The 25,310-nt window shown below is 50.1% G+C and overlaps 2 protein-coding genes across 2 annotated transcripts; both read right to left on the bottom strand.

Annotated features, from left to right (window-relative positions):
• Positions 1–696: 696 nt before the first annotated feature.
• Positions 697–22,026, bottom strand: Lztr1 (leucine zipper like transcription regulator 1). The gene is made up of 21 exons (XM_004670792.2): positions 21,755–22,026; positions 21,243–21,305; positions 13,375–13,431; positions 11,828–11,907; positions 11,327–11,435; positions 9,975–10,058; positions 8,853–8,910; positions 8,056–8,195; positions 6,650–6,851; positions 5,981–6,136; positions 5,575–5,685; positions 4,882–4,974; positions 4,617–4,712; positions 4,371–4,536; positions 3,973–4,142; positions 3,699–3,855; positions 2,716–2,842; positions 2,480–2,629; positions 1,839–1,944; positions 1,675–1,755; positions 697–1,490 (listed from the first exon to the last, which is right to left on the bottom strand). The coding sequence occupies exons 1-21, from the start codon at positions 21,952–21,954 to the stop codon at positions 1,374–1,376; spliced, it is 2,523 nt and encodes an 840-aa protein (XP_004670849.1). The 5' UTR covers positions 21,955–22,026; the 3' UTR covers positions 697–1,373.
• Positions 22,027–23,101: 1,075 nt separating this feature from the next.
• LOC101605770 (transcriptional regulator QRICH1-like) lies at positions 23,102–24,316 on the bottom strand (the record flags this gene model as incomplete). Its single annotated transcript, XM_045132875.1, has 1 exon — positions 23,102–24,316. A coding segment is annotated over one exon (987 nt), but the record flags the coding sequence as incomplete, so codon positions are not given.
• Between the last annotated feature and the right edge of the window lie 994 nt (positions 24,317–25,310).

The following is a 25,310-nucleotide window of genomic DNA, read 5'->3' as shown; positions in this document are numbered from 1 at the left end:
ATGGCTGCGCTGGGTGTGTGGTTCTGTAGTACAGCACAGGTTACAGCCACCTATCTGGCTACCCACCTTGGGCTGGCATTTGTCTTCTGGATGCCAATGTCCTCCCCTCCTCCAGTTATAATTGATGCGTCTTCCTAAAGGCTCCTTCAGCTTAGCAGCCTGCAGTAACTCCAGCCCTAAACCTCCCTCTCTTGCCAGCTCATTGTGTGCTAGGCCACTTCCCAGCTGGTTTTAGAGATATGCCAGCCTCAGCTAAGGAGACCCAGCCTACAACCCAAGGCCCCTGTGCACCTGGGGCCTTGCCACAAAGGGAGCAAAGCAGAAATAAGTAGTTCTGTGGCCACAAGTTAAATGTTCCCCGAAGTAAGTTCTGGCTTCCCTGCAGGAATCTGCACCTGTTCCCAGAAAGGATGAACTGTGCCTCCCACATTGACACAGGGGCCTCCTGTGGGGTGACAAGGATGCCCTGGCCTGTCCTCACAATCCACTTCAGGGCTCTCAGGAGGGGAAGGGCTGGCTTGGACACTCCCATAGTCGCTACCTTTTTGTGATCGAATGACATGATGTGCTCATAAATTGACGACTAGGTAAACAATGGGCAAAAAAAAATGGCTCAACTCGGGGGGGGGGGGGGTCTGCCAAGCCGTGTGGTTGCAGGAGGGCAGTGGCCAGTAGTAGTTATGCCAGCAAGGTGTGTACAGATAGCACAACTGTGGCTTTAATGGAAGTGTGTCTGACAGAATAAACACAGGGGGCATCTCTGCTTACTTCCTCCTGGCCCAAATGGGCCTGAAAATGCAGCTCCTTTGAGAGCTAGGTCCAACCCAGCTTGGCTGTCCTGTGGACTGGGAGCAGATCCATGGGGCTTGTCCCTCCAGAATCCATCTCCAGGGTCATACCCCACCACTGTCACTGGCACCCATCCACTGGGGTGAAAAGTCCTGACTTTGGGGTCTGGGGAAGTTGCAGCCAGATGCTGAAGTAACTGTCCACTCCCCACCACACACACACACACAGGGCAATGCATTGAGATCCAGTGGCTGGAGTCAGTACACCTGCAGGAGACCCAAAGCCTGCATACATCTGGCCCCAGAGCCACACTTGCAGCTCCTTACAGCTGTGTAGTGGCCAGGTCCTTTGTATCCTGCGACATCCCAGTCACTGAACCCTTGCCTCCCATCTAGGAGAGGTACAAGCTGGAAAGGTCTTTCACAGTCACCTCCCTCTGGGACCTGTGCCCTAAGTGAAATGTAGCCTTGCGAAGCCCCTGTGACACCTCAGCTCCCTGGAGAACCTCTGGCCCCCACATGTGCATGGATATGGCCAGCCAGGTAGGCATCATTCTCCAGACTGGTAGAGCCCTGTGGAGATCCTCAGATGTCAGCACCCAGCTCTGCACACTGCTTGTCTGAGATGTGGGAGGCCAGCGAGTCTATGATGTCCAGCAGCAACTGCTGGCTCAGCAAGCGCAGCGTGGGCAGCTTTGAGACCTGCACAGAAGACCAAAACCATGCAACCAGACTCAGGAAGGACCAGGGTGGGCAGCTGAGTCCCCAGGGCTTGTCTGGCAGTGACCAGCAGGTGATAGACTGCTTGGCTGAGCCCAGCTCAGTCCTCAACTGCCTAGGTCTGCTGAGAAAGGCTGGGCCTGGAGCAATGGGGCCATAACCTGACCTTGGTGAACTGGTGGACGATGATGTGCAGGCAATGACGCTTCATGTCCAGTGCCTGTGTCTTGTCAGCTGCTTCCAGGATCTGCAAAAGCAGGAAGCATGAGGCACTGTCCCAGCTCACCTGCCTGTTGTGTGTAGGGTGTGCCCAGTGGGCACTGGCACTACCTGTAGCACATTCTGCACGGTCACATTCATCTCCAGGTTCTGCTTGCAGTAAGCCTGCAGTCGGTTGTTGTAGAAGCCATAGTAGTAGGGGGCCGCAAACAGATAGCTGGGCACGAGTTAAGGAGCAGCCAGATGAAGGACACTTGTCCCCCCCCCCCGCACCCGCCCACACACATCCACCTGCCCTTCCCCAGCTTCTCTCTGGGAGGGGCCTTCCAGAGCCCCACACACCCAGGAGCCAAGGCTTCAATCCTGGCACAGGCTGGCTTACTGTCTAAACCAGTTCTAGATCACTTGAGGGTTCACAGAAAACCCGAATCCCCTCGCTTCCGTGTGCTCATCTGCAGAACACTAGGCCTCCCTCACTGGCCCTGCCAGGGATCCTTGCCCCCATGTTCAGGCCCCCCTGAAGCGAAGTATGTGGAATCAGTCCACATCTGTTGCTCACCTACTGCATAGATAACCAGGCAGTTGTGAGTCAGCAGCCCACCCTCCAGCTGCCCATCTAATACTTGGAGAATAGCAAACCCTCCAGAATGAGAGTGTCAGACCATGATCACCCAGCCAATGGGTCCCCAGGATGTCTGAGGGATGCTGGGATCCCTTAGTGGTGAGTCAGGAGCACCCTTGGGTGAGGATGCAGGGAGTCCTCAGGGGGCATGTTGACCTCGCCATAGTAGATGTAGCGTAACATGGACTCAAAGGCCTGCCTGCTTGGCACCATCTCCCCGATCGAGATGTTCACTTGTCCATCCTCAGGCATAAAGGACCGGAACATTGCCTCAAAGTAGCTGTGGATGGGGAGGCAGACACCCAGCTCTCAGAGGAAGAAAGCCAGCACCCAGGTCCTGCCCTGCCTCATAGGCCCTAAACCCACCTAGAGCGAGCAGCCAAGATGGCTTTGTGGGCTGGCTGTGGATGGCCATCCAGAAGAAGTGTGATGTCACAGAAGTCTGATCCTACTCCCTCCAGGTATGCCTTCATGTCCTGGATCAGAGATGTGCCTGGGGGACGTGAGGGGGACCCTGAGCAAGCACTCCTCAGACCCTGAATAAAGGGGCTGCTTTGTATTTTGGCCTGGGGGCATCAGAAACATACTCTCCACACTGCCCATGTTGCTGCTCTGCTCAAAGCTTCCCCAAGCCATAAGTGCCACCAGTCCCCATTCTTTTCTCCCCTTTGCCCTCAGGTCACCTGGAGCATGGAAGCCTCAGGGTTGGCCCTAAGGCACCCCCAACATCTTTTGTCCCCCAGTGTGGCCCATGTGCTCAGCTCCCAGCTTCATGCTAGGCACCTCTCCAGGACCACCATGTAGCCTCAGATGCCCCCAGGGTTTGGGTTACCACTTCCCCCAAGGAGGGTTGGAGAATGAAGGAGCTGTGTAGTGGGTGGAAGGCACAGGGAAGCCGGGTGTAGTGGTGCACGCCTTTAATCCCAGCAGAGGTAGGAGGACTGCTGTGAATTCAAGGCCAGCTGGAGACTCCATAGTGAATTCCAGGTCAGCCTGGGCTAGAGTGAGTCCTTATCTGTGAGCTGCCTTACCCTATACCTGAGAGCTCAGCAGCCATCAGACCCAACGCCCCGGCCAACGGTGGGTCCCAGGTCACTCTGAAAATGGGCTTCAGACAAAGGAGTGTCCAGGTTCACTGGCACACAATCTGCTCTGGAAATGTCTGTGTGTGCTTCAAGGAACCCTCCCTGCCTCTGATCCTTCCTGTCCCTGTGCCTGGGAGTACCTAGGGCACAGAGTCACCTCTGCCCCCAAGAGCCTGGTGGGCAGGTGCTTTCCGTGGCTCTCAAGTTAATTACCCAAAACCACTATCACCTCTCCATGCCCCAGGATGGAAATGGGATGCCTACCGATGTCGACAGGCTGATCTGAGGGTGTGCGAGGTGGCGGCTGTTGCTTCCGCCGCACAATCTCCACGATCAGCGGGGATGAGAGGTGCTCAAACTCCTTCATCATGATCACCTGGTTGAAGTGGGACTCCTTCACCACAAAGTTCAGGCAGTGTTCCTGGGACAAGCAGGCCAGGCCCGAGTTAGGCAGGGGGGAGGAAGGGAACATGTCCTATCCCCTGGGTGGTCCAGGCTGGCAGGCACTCCCAAGAGCTGTGATAACCCCAGCCTGCACCTTGAGCTGGCCCAGCTGCAGCCTGGCAGCGCTCTCGCACACAGTGAGCACGTTCTGCAGGTCCACAGAGGCCTCGATGTACTGCCGGCACAGCTGCTCGAGGCGGCACAGCTGGAAGCTCAGCGCCAACTTGTACACGTCCATGATCAGCAGCACGTCCTCCACGTGGCCTGCATCCAAGAAGCCCCGAGCCTCAGGGACCCTGGGAGGGAGGGCCTGGAACAGGGCCCAGGGCTCCCCTGATGGAGGAGTGCAATTCGGGTACATGCCAAGTGCAATGGTCAGAGGTAACTGTGGCCTATGCCTCAGAGGTATATCTGTAAAACAGACCTAGCAGCACCACCTCTGGCTCTGCCACCCGCCCCCTCTGATCCATGCCACCTGAGCCCCAGGAGGACCTTTCCGCGGGTACTTGATCTTGTCTGTGTAGAGGAACTGCATGAGCACCTCGAAGGGCCGAGCCTCAGCCTCACGGATGGCCACACGCAGCAGGGGCAGCCGTACCCTTCCCATAGACGTTCCAGAGGCCTCCTTGGGAATAAGGGGTGCCTCCTCCTCCAGTTTCTACGGAGAGAAGGGAGCTGAGGACATTCCAGTGGACAGTGAGCCCAGCTGCTCAGGCACAGGGGACACAGAGATCACACCTGGGCCAGCCACTCCCGTGCCTGCACGATCTTTCTGCGGAGCCAGCGGCTTCGAGCAGTGACGATGGCCACATGGCCCTGCACGCATTCCTCCTTCTGCATGAAAAACAACAAATATGTGGGTGAAAGCACAGGACCCCACATCCTAGGGCACAGAGGCCAGCAGGCTGGGTCATATGCCACTGTCTGATTAGCTGTGCCTCCAAAGGGACAAGCACCACACAGCAGCCACAGCAGACAAGGCTGGCATAGGTTGGACACCCACCTCACCCAGCACAAACTCTACATCACAGAACTGGCGGCTCTCCCACAGACGTCCGTAGTCCTCATGCAGTGTACACTTGGGGTAGCAGGAGAACTGAAGAGGGAGAGCCAGTGAGTAGCAAAGGCCACCTCGGGAGTCCATCGCCCATAGGAGCAACCTTCCTGAAGACCATCCCTCCCAGGGCTGTGGTCATGAGGGGCTCCCCCTGCCATTCTCACCCCCAATGAACCAGAGTTGTTCCTGAATCCATTGTCTCCCAGGGCCCCTGGCCACCTGTTCCTTCAGGCCTTGGAAGAGGCTGCCAAGGGAATCTCCTGCCCCTACCCTCCCCCAGGTTGTGAGTGCCATTAAAACCCCAGTGTGGAGCCCAGCTTGGCCCACTCCTTTGCTGGCTCTCATGAGCTCCCCTGCCACTCCACCCTGCTACAAGCTGAGGTCCTGCCACTCCACCCTGATTCAAGCTGAGGTCCTGCCTGCCACACTCTGCATTGAGACTCCCTCACTCCTAGTGTCGCCTTAGCCTACTTCAACCTAGAGCCTTCTACCCTGTCTGCCACGCTGCTCAGAGGCCATCCCCCAAGTTCAGCCCAGCAACAGGCACCTTGCACAGCTCTGTCCCAACTTGCTGAGCTTCAGGGTCCTCATCAGGGCCTGGCCACCCCAGCAGGCCTTGAAAATCCACAAGCCACACACCTGGAACCTGTACATCTCCCCACTGCGGATGTTGTTGTCCACGGTGCCTCCAAAGATATACATGGCATCAGAGATGACGGCTGCTGCATGGAAGAGCCTCCCACTGGGCAGCTGGGAAGGATGTCAGTTAGGTAGGGATAGGGTAGGACAGGGTCTCTAACCATGGGGCTGGCTGGCTGTGGGCACAACGTGGCTCCATTTCACCATGAAGGAGGAGCAGAGGAGGGGAGGTCCCAGTGTCTGGAGCAAAGGGTTCTTGGGTACCACTGCAGGCACAGACAGGAGTTAGAGCCCTGAGGGTAAAGCCTTGCTGTGTGACCTGAGCACTGAGAATCCTGGTCTCCCCATTTGTGAGAGGCTTTGTTTTGGGGGTGATGGAGTCTTAACGAGGGGGTCTGGCACTCACCTCTGAGGCTGGCTGGGCAGGCTGCTTAGCTGAGGTGGCTCCAAAATCCAGGCCAAACACATCTCGGGACTTCTTGAGACCACCACGTTCCTCTGAGGTCAGGGTGGGGACCTCCTCACAAGTAGAAGCCCGCTCAGGCACCTCAGCACCGCTGACCTGGTGAGAAAGGCACGTGGGCAGCTAGCAAGCCATTGTCATTTCTGCCAGGATGACATGGGCTCCAGGGAAAAGACAAGCTTCAGGGTGAGGTTGTCCGGGTGCCTAGCTGATGGCCAAGGCACTTCCCAGGAGGTCTGCAAGACAGCAGTGCAGTGCAGACGGGAAAACCCACAAGCTGAAAGCTTCAGGGTTTGAGGGCCAGAAGGCAGGGTCCAGGGCTGAGGCCCCTCCAGAGGCTCTTCTTGGCTGTCTGGAGCCCAAGGCGCTCCCTAAGACTGAGGATCACACTATATTGGTACCCTGCCAGTGAGTCAAAATACCCCTGGACTGGACGTGGTAGCACACACCTTTAATCCCAGCACTCAAGAGGCAGAGGTAGGAGGATTGCCATGAGTTTGAGGCCACCTTGGGACTATATAATGAATTCAAAATCAGTATGGGCTAAAGAAAGACCCTACCTTGAAAAAAACAGCACCATCCCTGAGATTCTCCATGGCAACACACACTCACCTCACTGTCAGAGCTGGGCTGGACAACCTCCCAGGTCTGGAAGTCCACATCATAGCAGTGCAGCTCGTTGGGTAGTGTATTATCTGCTGCACCACCAAACACATAGAGGTGGCGATCAAAGGCCACCATGGTGTGTCCATAACGTCGCTGTGGGGGTGGCGGGGAGCCCCGGAGTAGGTGCTCAGTAGGAATGCGTGTCCACCTGGTGGCACAACCATGAGCCAGCTCTGGAGTGGGGTTTGGCCTCCTTGCATACTCCCCATCGCAGGTCCTCCCATGAAGGCCCCTGCAGTCCCTGTGGTGACTAGCCCAGGGTCCAAAGGGAAGGTAGCATCCCTTGTGTGCCCATGCACCCAGAATTCATTGCCCTGCTTAGCCCTGGCACTAGTTCTGCCCAGATCCATGCAGCCTGCCTTATCTGAGCCTCATTCTCTCCCCCTGCCATGGTGCAGGCAGTGGTGCCAGGGCAGAAATGGCAGCATCTAACCTCTGCCAATCTGCTCTGGGTATGGAGCCAGATACAAGTGTGTGGTCTCAGCCACTGCACTCACCACCAAAACATCAGCGGGGAGCTGCGGCCCTTGTGTCCTGATGCTGCTTCTCCACCACCTCGACCCACAACATCCAACACAATTTACTTTTTGCCTATGTTAACTTAAGAATCAAAGCCAAGGGCTGGAGAAATAGCTTAGCGGTTAAGCACTTGCCTGTGAAGCTTAAGGACCCTTGTTCGAGGCTTGATTCTCCAGGACCCACGTCAGCCAGATGCACAAGGGGGCGCATGCATCTGGAGTTTGTTTGCAGTGGCTGGAGGCCCTGGAGTGCCCATTCTCTCTCTCTCTCTCTCTCTCTCTCTCTCTCTCTCTCTCTGCCTCTTTCTCTCTCTGTCACTCTCAAATAAATATATAAAAATGAACAACAACAACAACAAAAGAATCACTCAACAGGAGTCCCTCACCATAGGATGCCTGCCCTGTCCTCTTACCCTTCCTTGACCTGGGGCAGCTCCTGAGTCTACTCCCACGCGGGTACCCTCTCATCTGTTACTCCCAGAGCCAGAGGCCAGCACCATCACAGGGGAGACGGAAGCACAGGGCAATTTACCCTATGTGTGTTTTTCCATCTTACAAGATTAGTATTAGGTACATGTGTCAATGGTGGTAATGACTAAGCCATTCACAGGACTATGGAGGCCCCTTCCACTCAGAGAGAGGCCCCTAACCATGAAATCCTAGCTGCAGGCTTTATATTGCAGAGCACTCCAGCTATACCGAGAAACCTGGGGGGAGAGGGTACCACCCATTGCTGTTCCAAGCTGTATGTGGGAGCTGGGAGGGACAGATGACTACTATTACCAGACAAAGTTAGAAACAGCATGGATGTCCTGCCCAATCCCATGCACTCACGTCTTGTCCTTGAATTCAAACTGGAAGAGGTTGTTGGTTATCTTGGCTCCACTTTGCCCTGAGAATACAAACATCTTGTCCCGGCACACAGCCACGGGGAAGTTACAGCAGGACGGCGGGATCTCGCCACTCTGGGCAACCTGGGGTGAGGGCACAGCTCAGCCAGGGCTGCCTTGGAAGTAGGCTTTTATTCTGATTCTTATGTGGAAGAGGATTCACAGACTTAATTTTTTTTTTAAGGTAAGGTCTCAGTCTAGCCCAGGCTGACCTGGAATTCACTCTGTAGTCTCAGGCGATCCTTTCACCTCAGCCTCCGAGTGCTGGGATTAAAGGCGTGCACCACCACACCCAGCCATGGGACCAGTTTTGACCAGCGGGGCTGAAACCATAAGCTTCATGGGGACTAAAATCATACATTTCTACAGGAAGAAAAGCCCCAGGAGACTCGTGAGCAGCGTGCTGACCTTGCTGCCTTCAAGTGAGGAGGGGGTGTCTGGACTAAGATGGCCTGCTCCTGGGCTTGGAGCCTTATTTTCTCTCATTACTAGAGATTGAAGCCAGGGTCATGATTATATATGCTGTGTGCATGTGTGGTCTGTCCTGAGCTGCACCCACAGCCTCAGTTCCCTCATTACTGCTGGACCTGGCCATGAAGGCTGGGAGGAAGAAGGTAGGCTGGAACATGGATGAGGGGAAGGAGAAGGCCTCTACCATACCCCACCTCAGTCCCCAGGACACCCCAGCCTGCAATCCAGTACACATTTCCCATGTGCATCTTGGCCCCCAGTGCCCCTCACCTCCTCCCAACACGTGAGCTCTCGGTCTTGGAGGCCAATTGTCCACATGTCGTTCAACCTGCATCAGGACAAAGAGGTCAGGCTCATTTGATCCTGAGGCTGACTGGGAGCAACAGCTGCAGGGAACAAGCACATGCCACGCAGGTTTGGAACAACTGTGCCACCTCACGAAGGTAGGAGCTTCAGCTGGGTCCATTGCAGAAGAGGTGGCGAAAAGAATGTAGGAGCCAAAGGAAGGGTAGGACTCCTTACAGAGTGCTCCTCTAGACACACAATGGCCTGGATATCCATGACCTCACAGTGCCTGACACTACCTACACAAGACCATCTAATAGGAGGAAAAGATGATGACATCAAAATAAAAGACTGATTAAGAGGGGGAGGGGATATGATGCAGAGTGGAGTTTCAAAGTGGAAAGTGGGGGTAGGAGTGAATTACCATAGGTTATTGTCAACAATTATGTTAGTTGTCAATAAAGAAATTTTAAAAAAGTAGGAGCTTCGGGGAAGGAGCACTGTAACAAATCCCTGTCCCCCCCTCCAATGGCTCCCCTTCCTGCCTGCCCCTGCCTCCAGTGCCCTCCCTGCCTGCCTGCCCCTCACCTCCGTGGCCCGCTTCCTGCTGCAGCCCTGCCTGACTGAGACAGGAGTAAGTGACCCAGGCAGGGCCCGTCCCTCCCTCAGCTCTCCCCTGAGGGCGGGGAAGGAGGCTGGCTATCACAAAGCCCACCACCACTAGTCCACCATCAGGAGTTCCTACAAGGCTAAAATTTAGAATGGCTACAGGACGCTTTTGTCATCAAATTCAACAAAACTAGTTTTCTAAAATAAGGACACTGAGCCACAGGGCTGGGTCTGTGCTGGGATGCTGTGCAGCTAGCTACCCACTCACTGGGCATTTCCAGGTCGCTCTTCCTTATTGTACCAAGTATCCTCATCTGAGAAATTCAGGTGGCACAAGAATGGCTGGGGGCTTCATTCGTTGGCCTCACCTCCATTTACCACGTACCCTCTTCTGAGACATCCCCAGAGTGGTGCTCAGAACCCACTAGGGCTACCCTCCACAGCCTGAGCTCTCAGGTGCCAGTAAAGCTTACTCTGCACATGGCTGCCATTGCCTACCTGGCATTGCCGTCATAGCCAGCAAAAATCCACAGCTTGTTGCAGTACACCGTGGCCCCATGGGCTGACCTGGCAACTGGCAACCTGGAATAAAAAGGAAAACGAGGGAGGGAGGTCTCAAAGCTGGCCAGATGCACACAGCTCCATGTGTGGGGCAGTTGAGGCCACATCTGCCTGACACTAAGACTTAGAGACCACGGCTGGGGCACCAGAAACAACAGCTGAAGAGCCTGGGCAAAAAAAATGTGTAAGAGGCAGTTGGATCACCATGAGTTGGAGGCCACCCTAAGACTACATAGTGAATTCCAGGTCAGCCTGGGCTAGAGTGAGAGCCCCACCTTGGAAAATAAAAAAAAAAAAAGGAAGGGGGAAATAGGTTTAATCCCTAGCACCACATAAAATTGGTGTGGCAAAAGCTGGGAGGTAGAGGCAGGAGAATCATGAAGCTCTGAAACTGCTAAGGGCCAAAATAGAGAGTATACAACAAGATACAGGTGCGGGCAAGGATGTTTGGGATTGGACCCCAGTTGTGTGGAATAAGGCCAACTAACAAATAGGACCCCATGAAACTGAAAAGCGGTTGGACGGCAAAGGAAACTGTTCATGGAAAATCTTTGCTGGCTACACATCGGACAGAGGAATCATAGCTAGAATATACAAAGAACTCAAAACAGTAAACATCAATAAAACAATAACCCTGGGGCTGGGAAGATGTCTCAGTGGTTCAAGACACTTGTTTGCAAAGCCTGTTGCTGTTGGCCAAGTATCCACTTGAGGTCAGGTGCACAAAGTAACAAATGTATCTGGAGTTCATTTGTAACATCAAGTGGTCTTGGCATGCCCGTACTTTCTCTTTTTTTCTCCCCTTCTGTCCTTTCTTTCTTTCTTTTTCTCAATAATGAATTCATTCCTTTCTTCTCAAATAATTAGCTCATTCAGAAAGGAATACTGCTGCATGCACTCTCTCACCATTCTCACATGGGGACCCTAGCTTCAAATGGCTAGCCTTGAGTGTTCGGGTAAGTCAGAAAGCTGGAAAATATATATATATATAATACTTCTTTCAATTTATTTGAGAGGGAGAGAGAAAATGGGTATGCCAGGGCCTCTAGCCACTGCAAACAAACTCCAGATACATGTGACATGTGTCTCAAATAAATAAATAAAAATAAAAAATATTTAAAATAAAATAAAATAAAACAAATGAAGACTTTGAGCCAGGTGTGGCTGCTGCTGTCCTCAGGCCTCTCCCAGCTCCAGGACCCCCACCTGACATGGAAGCATGGCCACATCCTATTCCCAATGCTTCCCAGACCTCTCTTGTTCCAAGAGGTTCAAGTGAAGTCACTTACCGTCCTTCAATTTTCCATTCTGTCCATTGGCCAGTTGCAAACTTGTATTCAAAGAGGTCATTTTTATTCTTCAAGTTAGAATTGGAATAAATGTCTCCAGTATAGCCCCCTAGGTAGAGAGAACACACGTGTCACACCTGGAGCACGTCCACAGTCTGTAAACAAAAGAGCTGCAGAGAATCTCACCCCAGTTAACATGCACAAACCCTTAGGCACCCACCATCCACCCGCTTGCCTCTGAGCTAGGCTCTGAGGTCCAGGAGAAGGGTCAGCGATGCTTCCCATCGCGGCCATCAAAGAGTAGACAACTCAACCCCACAAGCCAGGACATTAGGGAAAGGCCCCTACTTCAATACAGGGATGCAACTGAGAGCAATATAATGGACAAAGCCGATGGAGGGCAGAGGGTACCCACCCAGCCCAGCACACAGAAGAGACCATGATGGGGGAAGGGTGGCAAGAGACAGGGAGTCTGTGGGCCCAGAGCAAAAGGCTGCTTACCAAAGACAAACATGCTGCTCCCGTAGACCACGGCAGAGTGGTGGTAGCGGGGTGCTGGTGGGGTGCCAGTGGTAAAGGCTCTGGGACAGACACAGGAGTGAGATCAGCACAGTCAGTAGTCCATTCCCTCGCAGAATGCTCCTGACACTTCCACGCTTTTGATTTTTTCCTGTCCTTCCTTTTTTTTTTTTTGTTTGGTTTTTCAAGGTAGGATTAATTAATTAATTAATTTGAGAGAGCAAAAGAGGCAGACAGAGAGACAGAGAGTAAGGGAGAGAATGGGCATAACCAAGGCCTCCAGCCACTGCAAACAAACCTAGAATTCACTATGCAGTCTCAGGCTGGCCTCAAACTCACAGGGGTCCTCTTACCTTGGCCTCCCAAGTGCTGGGATTGAAGGCATATGCCACTATGCCTGGCTCATAGTGATTTTTTAAATTATTTGAGGGGGCTGGGGAAATGGCTTAGCAGGTAAAGCATTTGCCTACAAAGCCAAAGGACTTAGGTTCAATTCCCCAGGACCCACTTAAGCCAGCTGCACAAGGGGCACATGTGTCTGGAGTTCATTTGCATTGGCTGGAGGCCCTGGAGTGCCCATTCTCTTTCTCTCTCTCTCTCTCTCTCTCTCTCTCTCTCTCTCTCTCTCTCTCTGCTTCTTTCTCTCATACTGTCTCAAATAAATAAAAATAAAAATAAATTTTTTTAAATTTATTTGAGGGGCTGGAGAGATGGCTTAGCAGTTAAGCGCTAGCCTATGAATCCTAAGGACCCTGATTCAAGGCTCATTTCCCCAGGACCCACGTAAGCCAGATGCACAAGATGATACATGCATCTGGAATTCGTTTGCAGTGGCTGGAGACCCTGGCACTCCCTTCTCTCTCTCTCTCTCTGTCTCTCTTTCTGCCTCTTTCTCTCTCTGTCTGTTACTCTCAAATAAATAAATAAAAACAAACAAAAAACTTTTAAAAAATTTTATTGGAGGGTTGGGGCTGGGGACGTAGCTCAGTTGGAAAGGGTGCCTGCTTAGCATGCAGAAGGCACCATATGAACCAAGCATGGTGCCACATGCCTGAAATCCCAGAACTTAGGAGGTGGAACAGTAGGATCCGAACTTCAAGATCATACTAAGCTACAGTGAGTCCAAGGCCTAGCCTGGGATACATGAGACCCTATCTCAAACAAGAAAAACAAAAGGGTGAAGGCTAAGGATATAGTTCACAGGAAGAGTGGTTGCCTCACATGCACAAATCCCTGGGTTTGATACACAGCATGGAGCAAAGAAATAAGTAAATAGATTGCTTACAGCTTTATCATATGATCAAATGTGAGAGAAATGATATATCCATTTCTACTGTGAACCCAATGCCACCAGGGCTCCGTGGCAGAGGGTCCAGGGTGTCAAATGGAGCTGCCCTGTCTGGCTGAGGGTCCTGGGTAGTCATATGATCTCCTGCCCCCTATATGCTCTACCCTAACAAAACGGCTGCTGGGGACCAATGAGACCACAGAGCTAGTGCCACAAGGGGGTCCGAGCACAGGCCACCCACCTACACCAGGAGCAGTCCTTCACATCGAACCGCAGAAGGTCGTTGAGCATCGTCTTTCTGAAAGGCAGAGAGAGCGGGTGTTGATCAGACTGTTTTGCAAGCTGTAACCCTGCCAGAACCTTGGAGATGGGCAAGGTTTGCATCCAGGGTGCCAGAGGAGGCAGCAGGAAGGGGCATTTTGGAGATGGCTCACTGGCACCACTGGACCTGGCTAGGAACAGGCAGCCCACTAATGACCAAAAGACAAAAATGGTGACTGCCAAGGAGGCTTCTAGATGATATGGGAAATCAGGGCTGCCACACAGGCAGTGTCACCATGACCCCCACCACCGAAAGCCCTCTCAAGACTGACCCAACAGCACAATATGGCCCAAAGGCCAGAGCCACCACTCACACTCACCCCAGCCTGAAGAATGGCCACTCCTGCACCCAACCCCCTCTAAGGTTGCATAGCAATGAGATGTTCACATACACCTCAGGAGAGGACAGGCCCCTCTATTCCTTTCCCATCTTCCTGCCACCACTTCGTTATTTGCAAACTGACATAACATAAAGATATATATTTAAACTTTTTGTTGTTTATTTATTTATTTATTTGAGAGCAACAGACAGAGAAAGAGGTTGATAAGAGGATGGATGCACCAGGGCCTCCAGCCACTGCAAACAAACTCCAGAAGCATATGCCACCTTGTATATCTGGCTTATGTGGGTCCTGGTGAATATGAGCCTCAAACCAGGGTCCTTAGGCTTCACAGGCAAGCGCTTAACTGCTAAGCCATCTCTCTAGCCCTAAAGATATATTTTCAATTATATTTTGGCTTTTCAAGGTAAAGTCTTACTGTAGCAGAGGCTGAAGGGATATATTTTAAATTATTTATTTATTAATTATTTTATTTTATTTTGGGTTTTTTGAGGTAGGGTCTCACTCTAGCTCAGGCTGACCTGGAATTCACTATGTAGTCTCAGGGTGGCCTCGAACTTATGGTGATCCTCCTACCTCTGCCTCCTGAGTGCTGGGATTAAAGGTGTGCACCACCACACCCAGCTTTTAAAATATTTTTTAGAAACATTTTAAATTTTTATTTATTTATTTGAGAGATAAAAAGGCAGAAAGAGAGAGAGAGAGAATGGACATGCCAGGGCCTCTAGTCACTGCAAATGAATTCCAGATGCATAGGTCACCTTGTGCATCTGACTTATGTGGGAACTGGGGAATCAAACCTGGGTCCTTAGGCTTCATAGGCCTTAACCACTAAGCCATCTTTCCAGCCCTATTTTTAAACATGTTTTATTTGTTTACAAGCAGTGAACAATAGGGAGAAGAAAGATGGAGAATGGGCATGCCAGGGCCTCCAGCTACTGCAAAAAAACTCCGAGTGTATAAGCCATTTTATGCATCTGGCTTTACCTGGGTACTGGGGAATTGAACGCAGGTCATTAGGCTACACTAAACCATCTCTCCAGCCCCCAAGATATATATGTACATATATTTGTTTTGTTTTGAGGTTGGGTCTCATTCTAGCCCAGGCTGGGCACATATAAAAAAATAAATAAGTGAAACAAAACAAAAATCAGAAATGGGGGCTGGAGAGATGGCTTAGTGGTTGTATTGCCTGTGAAGCCTAAGGACCCTGGTTCGAGGCTCAACTCCCCAGGACCCATGTTAGCCAGATGCAGAAGGGGGCGCATGTGTCTGGAGTTCATTTGCAGTGGCTGGAGGCCCTGACATGCTCATTTTCTCTCTCTTTCTATCTGCCTCTTTCTTTCTCTGTCTGTCATTTTCAAATACATAAATTAGTTAATTAATTTTAAAAAAATCAGAAATGGGCTGAGGATGTACCCTAGTGGGTAGAGTGCCTACCTAGCATGTAGGAAGCCCTGAGTTCAATCACCAGCACCGTGCAAAACATAAAACAGGGCTGGAGAGATGGCTTAGTGTTTAAGACGCTTGCCTGCAAAGCCAAAGGACCTCGGTTCAGTTTCCCAGGACCCATGTAAACCAGATGCACAAGGTGGCTCAAGTGTCTGGTGTTGGTTTGCAGTGTGTGGAGGCCCTGGTGTGCCTGTTTTTTTTTTTTTTTTCTCTCTCTCTCTCTCTAATAAATAAATAAAAATCAAATGTTTAAAAATAAAATAAAAAACTGAGCACTCAGGGGTCTGAGATAGAAGGATCACCATGAGTTCAAGGCCACCCTGAGACTACATAGTAAATTCCAGGTCAGTCTGGGATAGAGTGAAATCCTACCTCAAAAAAAAACAAACGAAAAATTAGTTAATTAAAATAAATTTTTAAAATAAAATAAAATAAAACAAAGGAGAAAAAATAGAAAAGAAAAAAATAAAATAAAACTGGACGTGGTGAATCAGGCCTATAATCAGAATTTAAGGTCATGCTTATCAGGAAGTTGTAGGCCAGCCTGGAGCTCCATAAGACCCTGTCTCAAAAAAAAGGGGGGGTGGGAGGCTGGAGGAATGGCTTAGTGGTTAAAGTGTTTGCAAAGCCAAAGGACCCAGGTTCCATTTCCCAGGACCATGTTAGCCAGATGCACAAAGGGGGCGCATGTGTATGGAGTTCGTTTGCAGCGACTGGAGGCCCTGGTACACCCATTCTCTTTCTCTCTCTCTCCCTCCCTCCCTCTTCCCCTCTTTCTCTGTAAAATAAATACATAAATAAATATATTTAAAAAAAATTAGAAATAAATCCATTGGTCATTGGACCACCTTTCAGGACTGTCATATTATTAGCCAGCTGTTAGTGGAGGAGAGGGGAAACAAACCCACAGGAGTTCAGCACCCCTTTCAGGCCAGATCCATGCAAGGTGCTGTGCTGTGCCCTGCCCTGCCTTGCCAGTCTTTACCAGGTGGGTGCCCTCCCCAGCTCCATTTTATAGAAGAGGAAACAGCTAGGGAAGTAAACAGCTGGGGCTGGAGCCATAAAGCTAGAAAATTGGGAGCTTGAAACCTGGTGTTATCCCTACTCCCGCCCCTTCCTCATGCCGCTCCCCCAGGAAGCCATTTTTCTTTTGTATTCAGACAGTCCTTACAAAGCTGCAACCAGAATGAAACAAATTTGTAGTGCTTCTTTTCTTTCTTTTTTTTTTTTGTTTTTTTTTTAATTTTTATTTATTTATTTGACAGAGAAAGAGGGAGAGAGAGAGAGAGAAAGAGAGAGAGAGAATGGGGATGCCAGGGCCTCTAGCCACTGCAAACGAACTCCAGATGCATGTGCCCCTTGTGCATCTGGGCTAACGTGGGTCCTGGGGAATCGAACCTGGGTCCTTTGGCTTTGCAGGCAAATACCTTAACCGCCAAGCCATCCCTCCAGCCCTCTTTCTTTTTTTAAGGGCAGAGTTTTATTCTAGACAACTGACCTGGAAGTCACTCAGTAGCAGCTGCCGGCCCTGAATTCAAGGCTATCTTCTTATCACAGCCTCCCAAGTACTGGGATTAAAGGTGTGAGCTACCGTGCCCAGCTATGTCCCAATTCTAAGTGTCACTTGTTTAACAAACTGGAGGCAGCCTGGGGAGATAGCTCAGCAGAAATGAGCACTTGCCACTGAAGCAGGAGGGATTCCCAGGACAGAGACTGCCAAGTTTCGCTCCCTGTACAAAGCTGGGCGATGCAAGTCTGTAACCCCCATCTGAGGGAGAAGGGTGAAGACTGGAGAGTCATTGGGGCTCTGGATTGAGGGAAAGGCCCCATGTCAAGGAAATATGTGGATGGGTAATAAGAGAAGAACTCCCTAGCATGTCTGGCTCCCACATCATGAGCATGTATTTGTACCCTCATATGCATACATACTCTATACATTGCACACTTCACCACACACACTCTTATATTTAGATTTTTTAGTTAGTTTTTTGTTTGTTTGTTTTTTGTTTTTCGAGGTATGGTTTCACCCTAGCCCAGGTTGACTTGGAATTTACTATGTAATCACAGGGTGGCCTCACACTCATGGCGATCCTCCTACTTCTGCCTCCCAAGTGCTGGGACTAAAGGTGTGCACCACTACACCCAGCTTACATAGTGAATGCTAGGTCAGCCTGGACTACAGTTAGACCCTACCTCGAAAAACAAAATAAATAAATAAATATTTTATTATATTATTTATTAAAGAGAGAAAGAAAATGGGTGTGCCGGGGCCCCAGACACTGAAAGCAAACTCCAGATGCATGCACCACCCCACTGTGCAACTGGCTTTACATGAGTAGCAGGGAACTGAATGTGGGTCATTAAGCCTTTCAGGCAAACGCTGTAACTGCAGAACCATCTCTCTAGACCCTATTTATTTATTTGTAAATAGAGAGAGAATGAGAAAAAGAATGAATGGGCATGCCAGGACTGACTGTTTCTCACTGCAAATGAACTCCACATGCATACACTGCTTTGTGTATCTGGCTTTATGTAGGTAGTGGGGAATTGAACACAGGTTGTTAGGCTTTGCAAACAAGTGCCTTCAACCACTGAGCTATCTTTCCAGCCTCATTCTAATTTTTTTTCTTTTGGCTTTTCAAGATAAGGTCTCACTCTAGTCCAGGTTGACCTGGAATTCATTATGTACTTTCAGGCCTCGAACTCATGGAACTGCTCAGTACTGGGATTAAAGGCATGTATCACCATCTGGCTTGGTTCTATTTTTTGTTTGTTTGTTTGTTTGTTTGTTTTGAAGTAGGGTCTTGCTCTAGCTCTGGCTGACCTGGAACTCACTATTGTAGTCTCAGGGTGGCTTCAAACTGTCTGCACTCCTATCTCTGCCTCCCAAGTGATGGGATTAAAGGCATGCGCCACCAAGCCTGGCAGTTCTAATTTTTTTAAACATTGTAACAAAAGATTTCTGCTTATTGCTACAAAGTTGCTCATCTGCTATAAAACACTCCTGAGGATAAGGATCCCAATTTCTCTCCCGCCACCCTTTACTGGATGGCAAGGTCTTCTCTACTTTGAAGGATTCTTGTTGAGAATCATCTATCCCTTCACTGGACAGACATCAACTGAGATGCCTGGGTGCAGAGAGAAGGGTGCAAGTACTACATCCTTGTCTTTGCAGAGGAGGCAGATCATGGCCCACATCTCTAGGCTTCAAGGACAAATGGAGGAAGGAAGAGGTAAGGGAAAGGGAAAGGGCTTTGTCCCCAGGGAGCATGAGAAGAGGGCAGAAGGTTGGGAAGGAAGGAACAGCCACTAAATGGCTGGACAATATCCCACTTGGAACCATCTAAACATAGCAAGACAGCCAGGGGCCAGCTGAGGAACAGTGGGTCCCAAGTGTGTACCAGGCCTCTCACAGATTCTAGTGAGAACTACACTTTATGCAGAGAGGTGGGGCAACATCACAGGGTTACCAGCTGAGAAGGGAAACACTCTTGACTTGCATTTGTAATTGGACCCTTCTGCTGCACTTGGGCAAAGAGACAGTGGAGATGAGCTGAATGCTGGGGGATCGTGGCCAAGTTTGCATGTCCTCATAGCGTCCTGGAAACTCCACCTACTGCAAACCAGCTCCCCACAGGGAGTCTACAGAACCAAGGTGGCAGTGTGCTACCTGGACTTCAGGCAGGGTCTTGGCTTGAAAGATACGGCTAGGACTCGTTGGCATGTTTAATCATGCGCAAACATGCAACAGCAACCCAGGGGAACCATCCACAGCTTAACTGACACACAGCTTTAAGTGCATGGAGGTGTGTGTCACCAACAGAACAGCAGCTCCTATGCTGGAAGGTTATTTGCCAGGAGATTAGAGCAAAAAGAACACAAGACCTTCACAAGAACAAGACCTGCACAAAATAAGACTGCATTGTCTGCACATTTTGGCTACGAGTAAGCTAGTAGACAAAGCCAGAGGGAGTGTAAGGAAAACAAGAAAAGTGCTGGGCAAGGCCAGCAGCCGTGTCTCCACATTCTAAACAGGGTGGGCTGGGGGGTGGCCCAGTGGGTAAAGTGCTTGCTGCACATGTATGACGACCTACCCGTGGCGATAAAACCCTGTAATCCTCACTTGGAGTAGGCAAGACAGGGAATATCACTGACTAGCTACTCCAGCCTGAATCACTGTTCAGTGAGAGAACCTATCTTACAGAGCAACATGGAGGACTGGAGAGATGGCTCAGCATTTAAAGGCACTTGTTTGCAAAGCCTGACAGCCTAGGGCTCCATTCCCCACTACCCATGTACCAAGCCAGATGCACAAAATGGTAGATGTGTCTGGAGTTCATTTGCAGTGGCAGGAGTCCTGCCTATACTCATCCCCTACCTGCCTTTCTCTCTCCCCCTGCCTCTCTTTCTCAAATAAATAAATAAAAATAATTTTATGGCTAGAGAGATGGCTTAGTGGTTAAGGTGCATGACTGTGAAGCCTCAGAACCCAGGTTCTGCTCTCCAGGTCCCACGTAAGCCAGATGCACATGGTGGAACCTGAATCTGGAGTACATTTGCAGTGGCTAGAGGCCCTGGCGTGCCCATTCTTTCTCTCTTTCTCTCTCTCTCTCCATATATAGATAGATAGATAAATAGATAGGTAGAAAGATGTGTGTGTGTGTATAAAATGAATAAAAATAAATCTTTAAAAACATAATAATAAAATAATAATAATAATAAAACATGGAAGCCAGGCGTGGTGGCGCAGGCCTTTAATCTCAGCACTAAGGAGGCAGAGGTAGGAGGATCACTGTAAGTTCAAGGCCACCCTGAGACTACATAGTGAGTTCCAGGTCAGCCTGGGTTAGAGTGAAATCCTACCTCAAAAAATAAAAATAAAAATAACATAGAGGGGCTGGATAGATGTCTACAGTTAAAGGAGCTTGCTTACAGGGCCTGGCAACCCAGGTTCAATTCCCCAGTACCCACATAAATCAGATGCACAAAGTGGCACAGGTACCTGGAGTTCATCTACAGTGGCAAGAGGCCGTGATGCACCCATTCCCTCACATTCTCTCTCTGCTTGCAAATAAATTTTTTTTTAAACAATTGAAAAATCCAGGTCTGGTGGCACATGCTTTTAATCTAGCATTGGGGAGGCAGAGGTAGGAGAATTGCCATGAGTTTGAGGCCACCCTGAGACGACATAGCAAATTCCAGGTCAGCTTCGACTAGAGTGAGACCCTACCTCGAAAAACTAAGAAAAAATATTTGGGAGGGGGAAAAAAACAAAGCCTGGTGTGGTGGTACACGCCTTTAATCCCAGCACTTGGGAGGCAAAGGTAGGAGGACTGCTGTGAGCTCAATGCCAGACTGAAAGTATGTAGTGAATTCCAGGTCAGCCTGGGCTAGAGTGAGAAACTACCTCAACAACAATAGCAAAAAATTTAAAAATTGTTTTTTTGTTAATTTTATTTATTTATTTGAGAGCGACAGACACAGAGAGAAAGACAGGTAGAGGGAAAGAGAGAGAATGGGCGCGCCAGGGCTTCCAGCCTCTGCAAACGAACTCCAGACGCGTGCGTCCCCTTGTGCATCTGGCTAACGTGGGACCTGGGGAACCGAGCCTCGAACCGGGGTCCATAGGCTTCACAGGCAAGCGCTTAACCGCTACGCCATCTCTCCAGCCCCTTAAAAATTGTTTTAAAAAAATAACATGGAGAGCAATAGAGGCAGACATTCAATATCGACCTGTGGTGTCGCACACACATGCATGCATGCACACACACAAAAGTTATTTTCACATACTGAGCATGAGCTGCCCACTAAATGCACAGCGGAGGGTTTTACGGACAGAATCCTTCATCCTCACAACCTTGGAACTAAGTGCAGGAAATCTCACAGATGGGGAAACTGAGTCTCAAGGTGCTTAGCTAGTGCCTGATAGTGTGGCGCTCCAGAGGCAAGTTCTCGGGTCTCAGCGCTTCTCTACCTCCTCTACACTCAAACTCACCCATTGTCTCCACCAAACACGTAGATGGCATCCTTATATGCAACCACTGTGTGTTTGCTGCGCCTAGAGAGAAAGAAGGGGTGCAGAGTGATGAGGCCAGGACACTCCTGGATAGCACCCACACCCAGGGCTGGGCGGTTGCCACTGAGGGTAACAACTCTCAACTTCAAAGCTCGACCGAGGCCCTTAAACCCCACCACCCAAAGGACTCCGCACGTGGGGCCGCGTGACACCACCGTGGACTCTCTAGACTCCCCGCCCCACCCGACCGCAAGCTCTGAGATTCGAACTGGACACTGAGAAACACAACAGCTCTGGTCACTGTGCGCTGTGCGACACCCTGGGAACTCCTTCCTCAGCTTTGGAAGCCACCCACCCAGTGCCAGGCTGCCAGCCCAGGACATCACGTGTCCCCTCCCCAATCCACCCCAACCCAGAGCCCACCCTCGCACCTCCTCCGACCTTCCCCCGCTCCCTGTGCCCTCAGGATCCCCTGATGCACCCCTGCATACCGGGCACCCACGAACTCGTCGCAGGGCGGGAGGCGCCGCCAGCGATGCACGGTTTCGAAGGGCCCGAAGTTGAGCGTCAGGTACTCCACACTGTCTGAGCAGCTGTGATCAAAGTCCACGCTCAGAGCCACCTTGGATCGAGTGCCCCCGGCCACAGCTCCGGGTCCGATTGGACCCCCAGAGCCACCGGGCACTGCCATCCTACATCCACGCCCGATGGGGCTGCCCAGGCTGCTGGACTTCGGGCCGCCGCCCCGGGCCACGCGGAAGAACTACATTTACCAGAGACCCCTGCGCAGACGACGGACGTGGCATTTCCGGCCAGCGCCACACTCTAAAGCAGCCCGCACTTCCAGACCAGCCGGAGCTCGGAGCCCTGTGGCAGGCACTTGTTGCGAGCACTTAACGTTCCGGAAAGCATTTCTGGCGAAGTACCGGAGTGGGTTCGCCCTGTCAGTAAACGCACCCTCCTGACGCCGGCTTAACGCCGTCCACTTCACACCCTCGGCGGTAGCTGACTCCAAGTTCCCGCCATGCCCAGTACCTGCGATTGGCGCATTTCTTTGAACTCCGCTGCTCCACAAACCCCATAGGGAGGGTTCCGGAATGACGGCAACCCTACTATCCCCTTTCTTCTCAGGCCCCGCCGTTTCCCTTTCCCCTTGGCGGTCTTTTTGTTTGGGAAGCTGCAAGATTCTTTCTTACTCCCGCTTTCTGCTCTTCTTTCCTTTTCTGGGCTTGAGATTTAACTCAAGATTCATTGCCTGTTAGGAAAGCAGTGTACCACTGAGATACACCACCACCCTTTTATTTTTATTTATTTTTTTTTGAAAAGACGTGCTTGTCATTCTTAATAAACAACTAGAATAAGAATACATAAGAGAAACAGAGTGGTATCTTTATATGATACACAAGTGTTTGTTACAAGAATTCCATCAGGCACAGGAGCCTCAGGTTTAAGGCCTCAATGTTAGGCCAAAAAAAAAAAAAAAAAACATGGTAAAGTTTTTACTTTAACATCTATGTCACTTGTCATGAAAGAGGGTGTAATAGAAATTGTCTTTAATAAATCATAATTGTAAGTTCCCCTCATTTTTCTTCCATTAAGATGCTAAGTTTATGTTTGAGCATGAAGAAAACAATGTGGCTCCTCTGTGGTCAGTGAGGCTGGCCAGTCCAGATGGAAGGCGGATGGAGATTCCTCGGAGAGGGGATCCATCGTTAGTCCCATCTTTCTTGAGGAATGGAAGGGCCCACATTTCTCCTGACAGTCCAAGCCCTCTCCCCATGCCCCAGACCAAGGGGAAAAAAGCAAAGAAAAAGTCAGCCAGCAACTTTCTCGGACATCTGGCTTTCAGTAAACCTAGAACCCCCTCGGGCCAAGGAATTTGCCGCAGTGCAGGTCTATGAAGATGCAAAGGGGGCAGTTTTCTTTTACATTTTTAGCAGAAGTAGCCTGAAAAGCTTCATAACTACAACAATAAAAAAGAAAGAGAAAAAATGGAGGCCTCTTCTTTAGTGTCAAAGTCCGGTTTTTCCTGTTGTTTGTTCTTGTTCCATGGCTGAAGCATCTCCTCAGTGCATGGTGCTTGCACTGGCCACTGCAATTGCCTCTTGAATTTTTCGTATCACCAGGATCCGGGTCAGCATTTGTCCCATCTGTTCTCTGCTGATAGGCTGAACTGAGTACCAGATTGGACTATTGGGAGCCACCACTGGTTCAGGTGTCAGGTAAAAGGTGTCATTCCGGCCTTTCACACTCTGGGGGCATTTGAAGAGGTAGAAATCGTAGAGCTTGATGGAACACCTCAGTGGATTCTCTGGATTTTCTGTCTGTTCTGCATACATGTCATCTGTAACTTTCTGGCCAGTCTGGTGTATCCCGAGGGCCTTCAGGTACCGGATACTCGTGCTTTTGTCCTTGGGATTAGAGGGGTTCTTCTTTGTCTGTCGTAAGACTTTAGAGAAGGCCAGCTTCATGTGCTGGTCCACTGTCTTCAACAGGAAGTACTTGGTGTTAAAGAACATGAGGGTGGTCAGCAGAGTGAAAGGGGAATGTGCACCGAGCTGTTTGCATTCCCAAAGCATTTCTTCACTCACGTGGCTGGGCAGGACATAGCCAAGTGGAGTGACCCGGGGCTGAACATCCTTCAGAACTTCATGTAGCCACTCGGTAAAACGAACATAATAAAGATCAGAGAAGATGTCATCCACTCTTCCATTTTCAAAAAGATACTTTTGTATACACAGGAAAATATAGTAGAGCACATCTGGGTCATAGGGTTCACCTTCTCCATTTCGTGCTTCCCGTGTCATTAAACAGAGGCCATAATTCAATTCAGCCACAGCAGAGGAGATGAGATCTTCCTGGAATCGCAGTAACTGGCGCCTCCCAATGGGTGCCACTCTGTTTTGAGTATCCTTCTCTAGTTCAGCATTCTTGGTCTGAGCCCAGTTTTTCCATACTTCAAGCCCTTCTTCTGGTTTCAAAGAATTTGGAAGCAGAAGTTCTGGGGAAGGCTGTGGTTGTGACTGTGGCTCAACTTCAGCAACCTGGACAGTTTGAGCCAGTTAAAGTGCTTGCCTGCAAAGCCAAAGGCCCCCCCAGTACCCACGTAAGCGAGATGCACAAGGAGGCATATGTCTCTGGAGTTCATTTGCAGTGGCTCGAGGTCCTGGTGTGCCGGTTTTTTCTCCCTACTTCATTTTCTCTGTGCCGTTCAAATAAATATATAAACAATTTTATTTTTAAAAGAAAGGACTAAGACAAGCATGGCGGTGCATGCCTTTAATCCCAGCACTCAGGAGGCAGAGGTAGTAGGATCACTGTGAGTTCGAGGCTCCCCTGAAACTACATAGTGAATTACAGGTCAGCGTGAGCTAGAATGAGACCCTACTTCGAAAAACTAAGAAAAAAAAAAAGAAAAGAAAGGTCAATATTTATGCTGCAAGCATATTCATCCTTTCTTTCTTTCTTTCTTTTTTTTTTTTTTTTTTTTTTGGTTTTTCGAGGTAGGGTCTCACTCTGGCTCAGGCTGACCTGGAATTTACTATGTAATCTCAGGGTGGCCTCGAACTCTTGGCGATCCTCCTCACCACCACCACCCTTTTAAATAAATTGTATTTGAGGGCTGGAGAGAGATCTCGGTGGTTAAGGCGCTTGCTAGTAAAGCCTGATGGCATGGGTTCGAGTCCCCAGTACCCACATAAAGCTAGATGTACAATGTGGCTCATGCGTCTGCAGTTCGTTTGCAGTGGCAGGAGGGCCTGGGCCACCCATACTCTTTCTGTTTCTCTCTCAAATAAATGAATACATATATATTTGTTTGTTTGTTTGTTTGTTTGTTTAGAAGTAGGGTCTTCCTCTAGCCCAGGCTGACCTGGAATTCACTATGTAACCTCAGGGTGGCCTCAAATTCACTGTGATCCCCATACCTCTGCCTCTTGGCCGGGCAATTTTTTAAAATTATATTTTGATGCTCAGCTGAGTATTTCTTCACCTGTAAAATGAGGATTCAGAAAGCTCTGGTTGTTCCAGTACCCCAGTGTCAAGCAT

Source organism: Jaculus jaculus, chromosome 13, assembly GCF_020740685.1.
Source record: "Jaculus jaculus isolate mJacJac1 chromosome 13, mJacJac1.mat.Y.cur, whole genome shotgun sequence".
NCBI classification, from domain to species: domain Eukaryota; kingdom Metazoa; phylum Chordata; class Mammalia; order Rodentia; family Dipodidae; genus Jaculus; species Jaculus jaculus.
This window is presented reverse-complemented; position numbering and strand designations above follow the sequence as displayed.

Excerpts from the sequence above, each read along its gene's own strand:
- Lztr1 (XM_004670792.2), bottom strand. The coding sequence starts at position 21,954 with ATGGCAGTGCCCGGTGGCTCTGGGGGTCCAATCGGACCCGGAGCTGTG. Across the intron at positions 11,908-13,374 it reads AAGGACTGCTCCTGGTGTAG|AGCCTTTACCACTGGCACCC; the intron begins GTGGGTGGCCTG and ends TGTCTGTCCCAG. Across the intron at positions 2,630-2,715 it reads ATCTTGGCTGCTCGCTCTAG|CTACTTTGAGGCAATGTTCC; the intron begins GTGGGTTTAGGG and ends CCCCATCCACAG.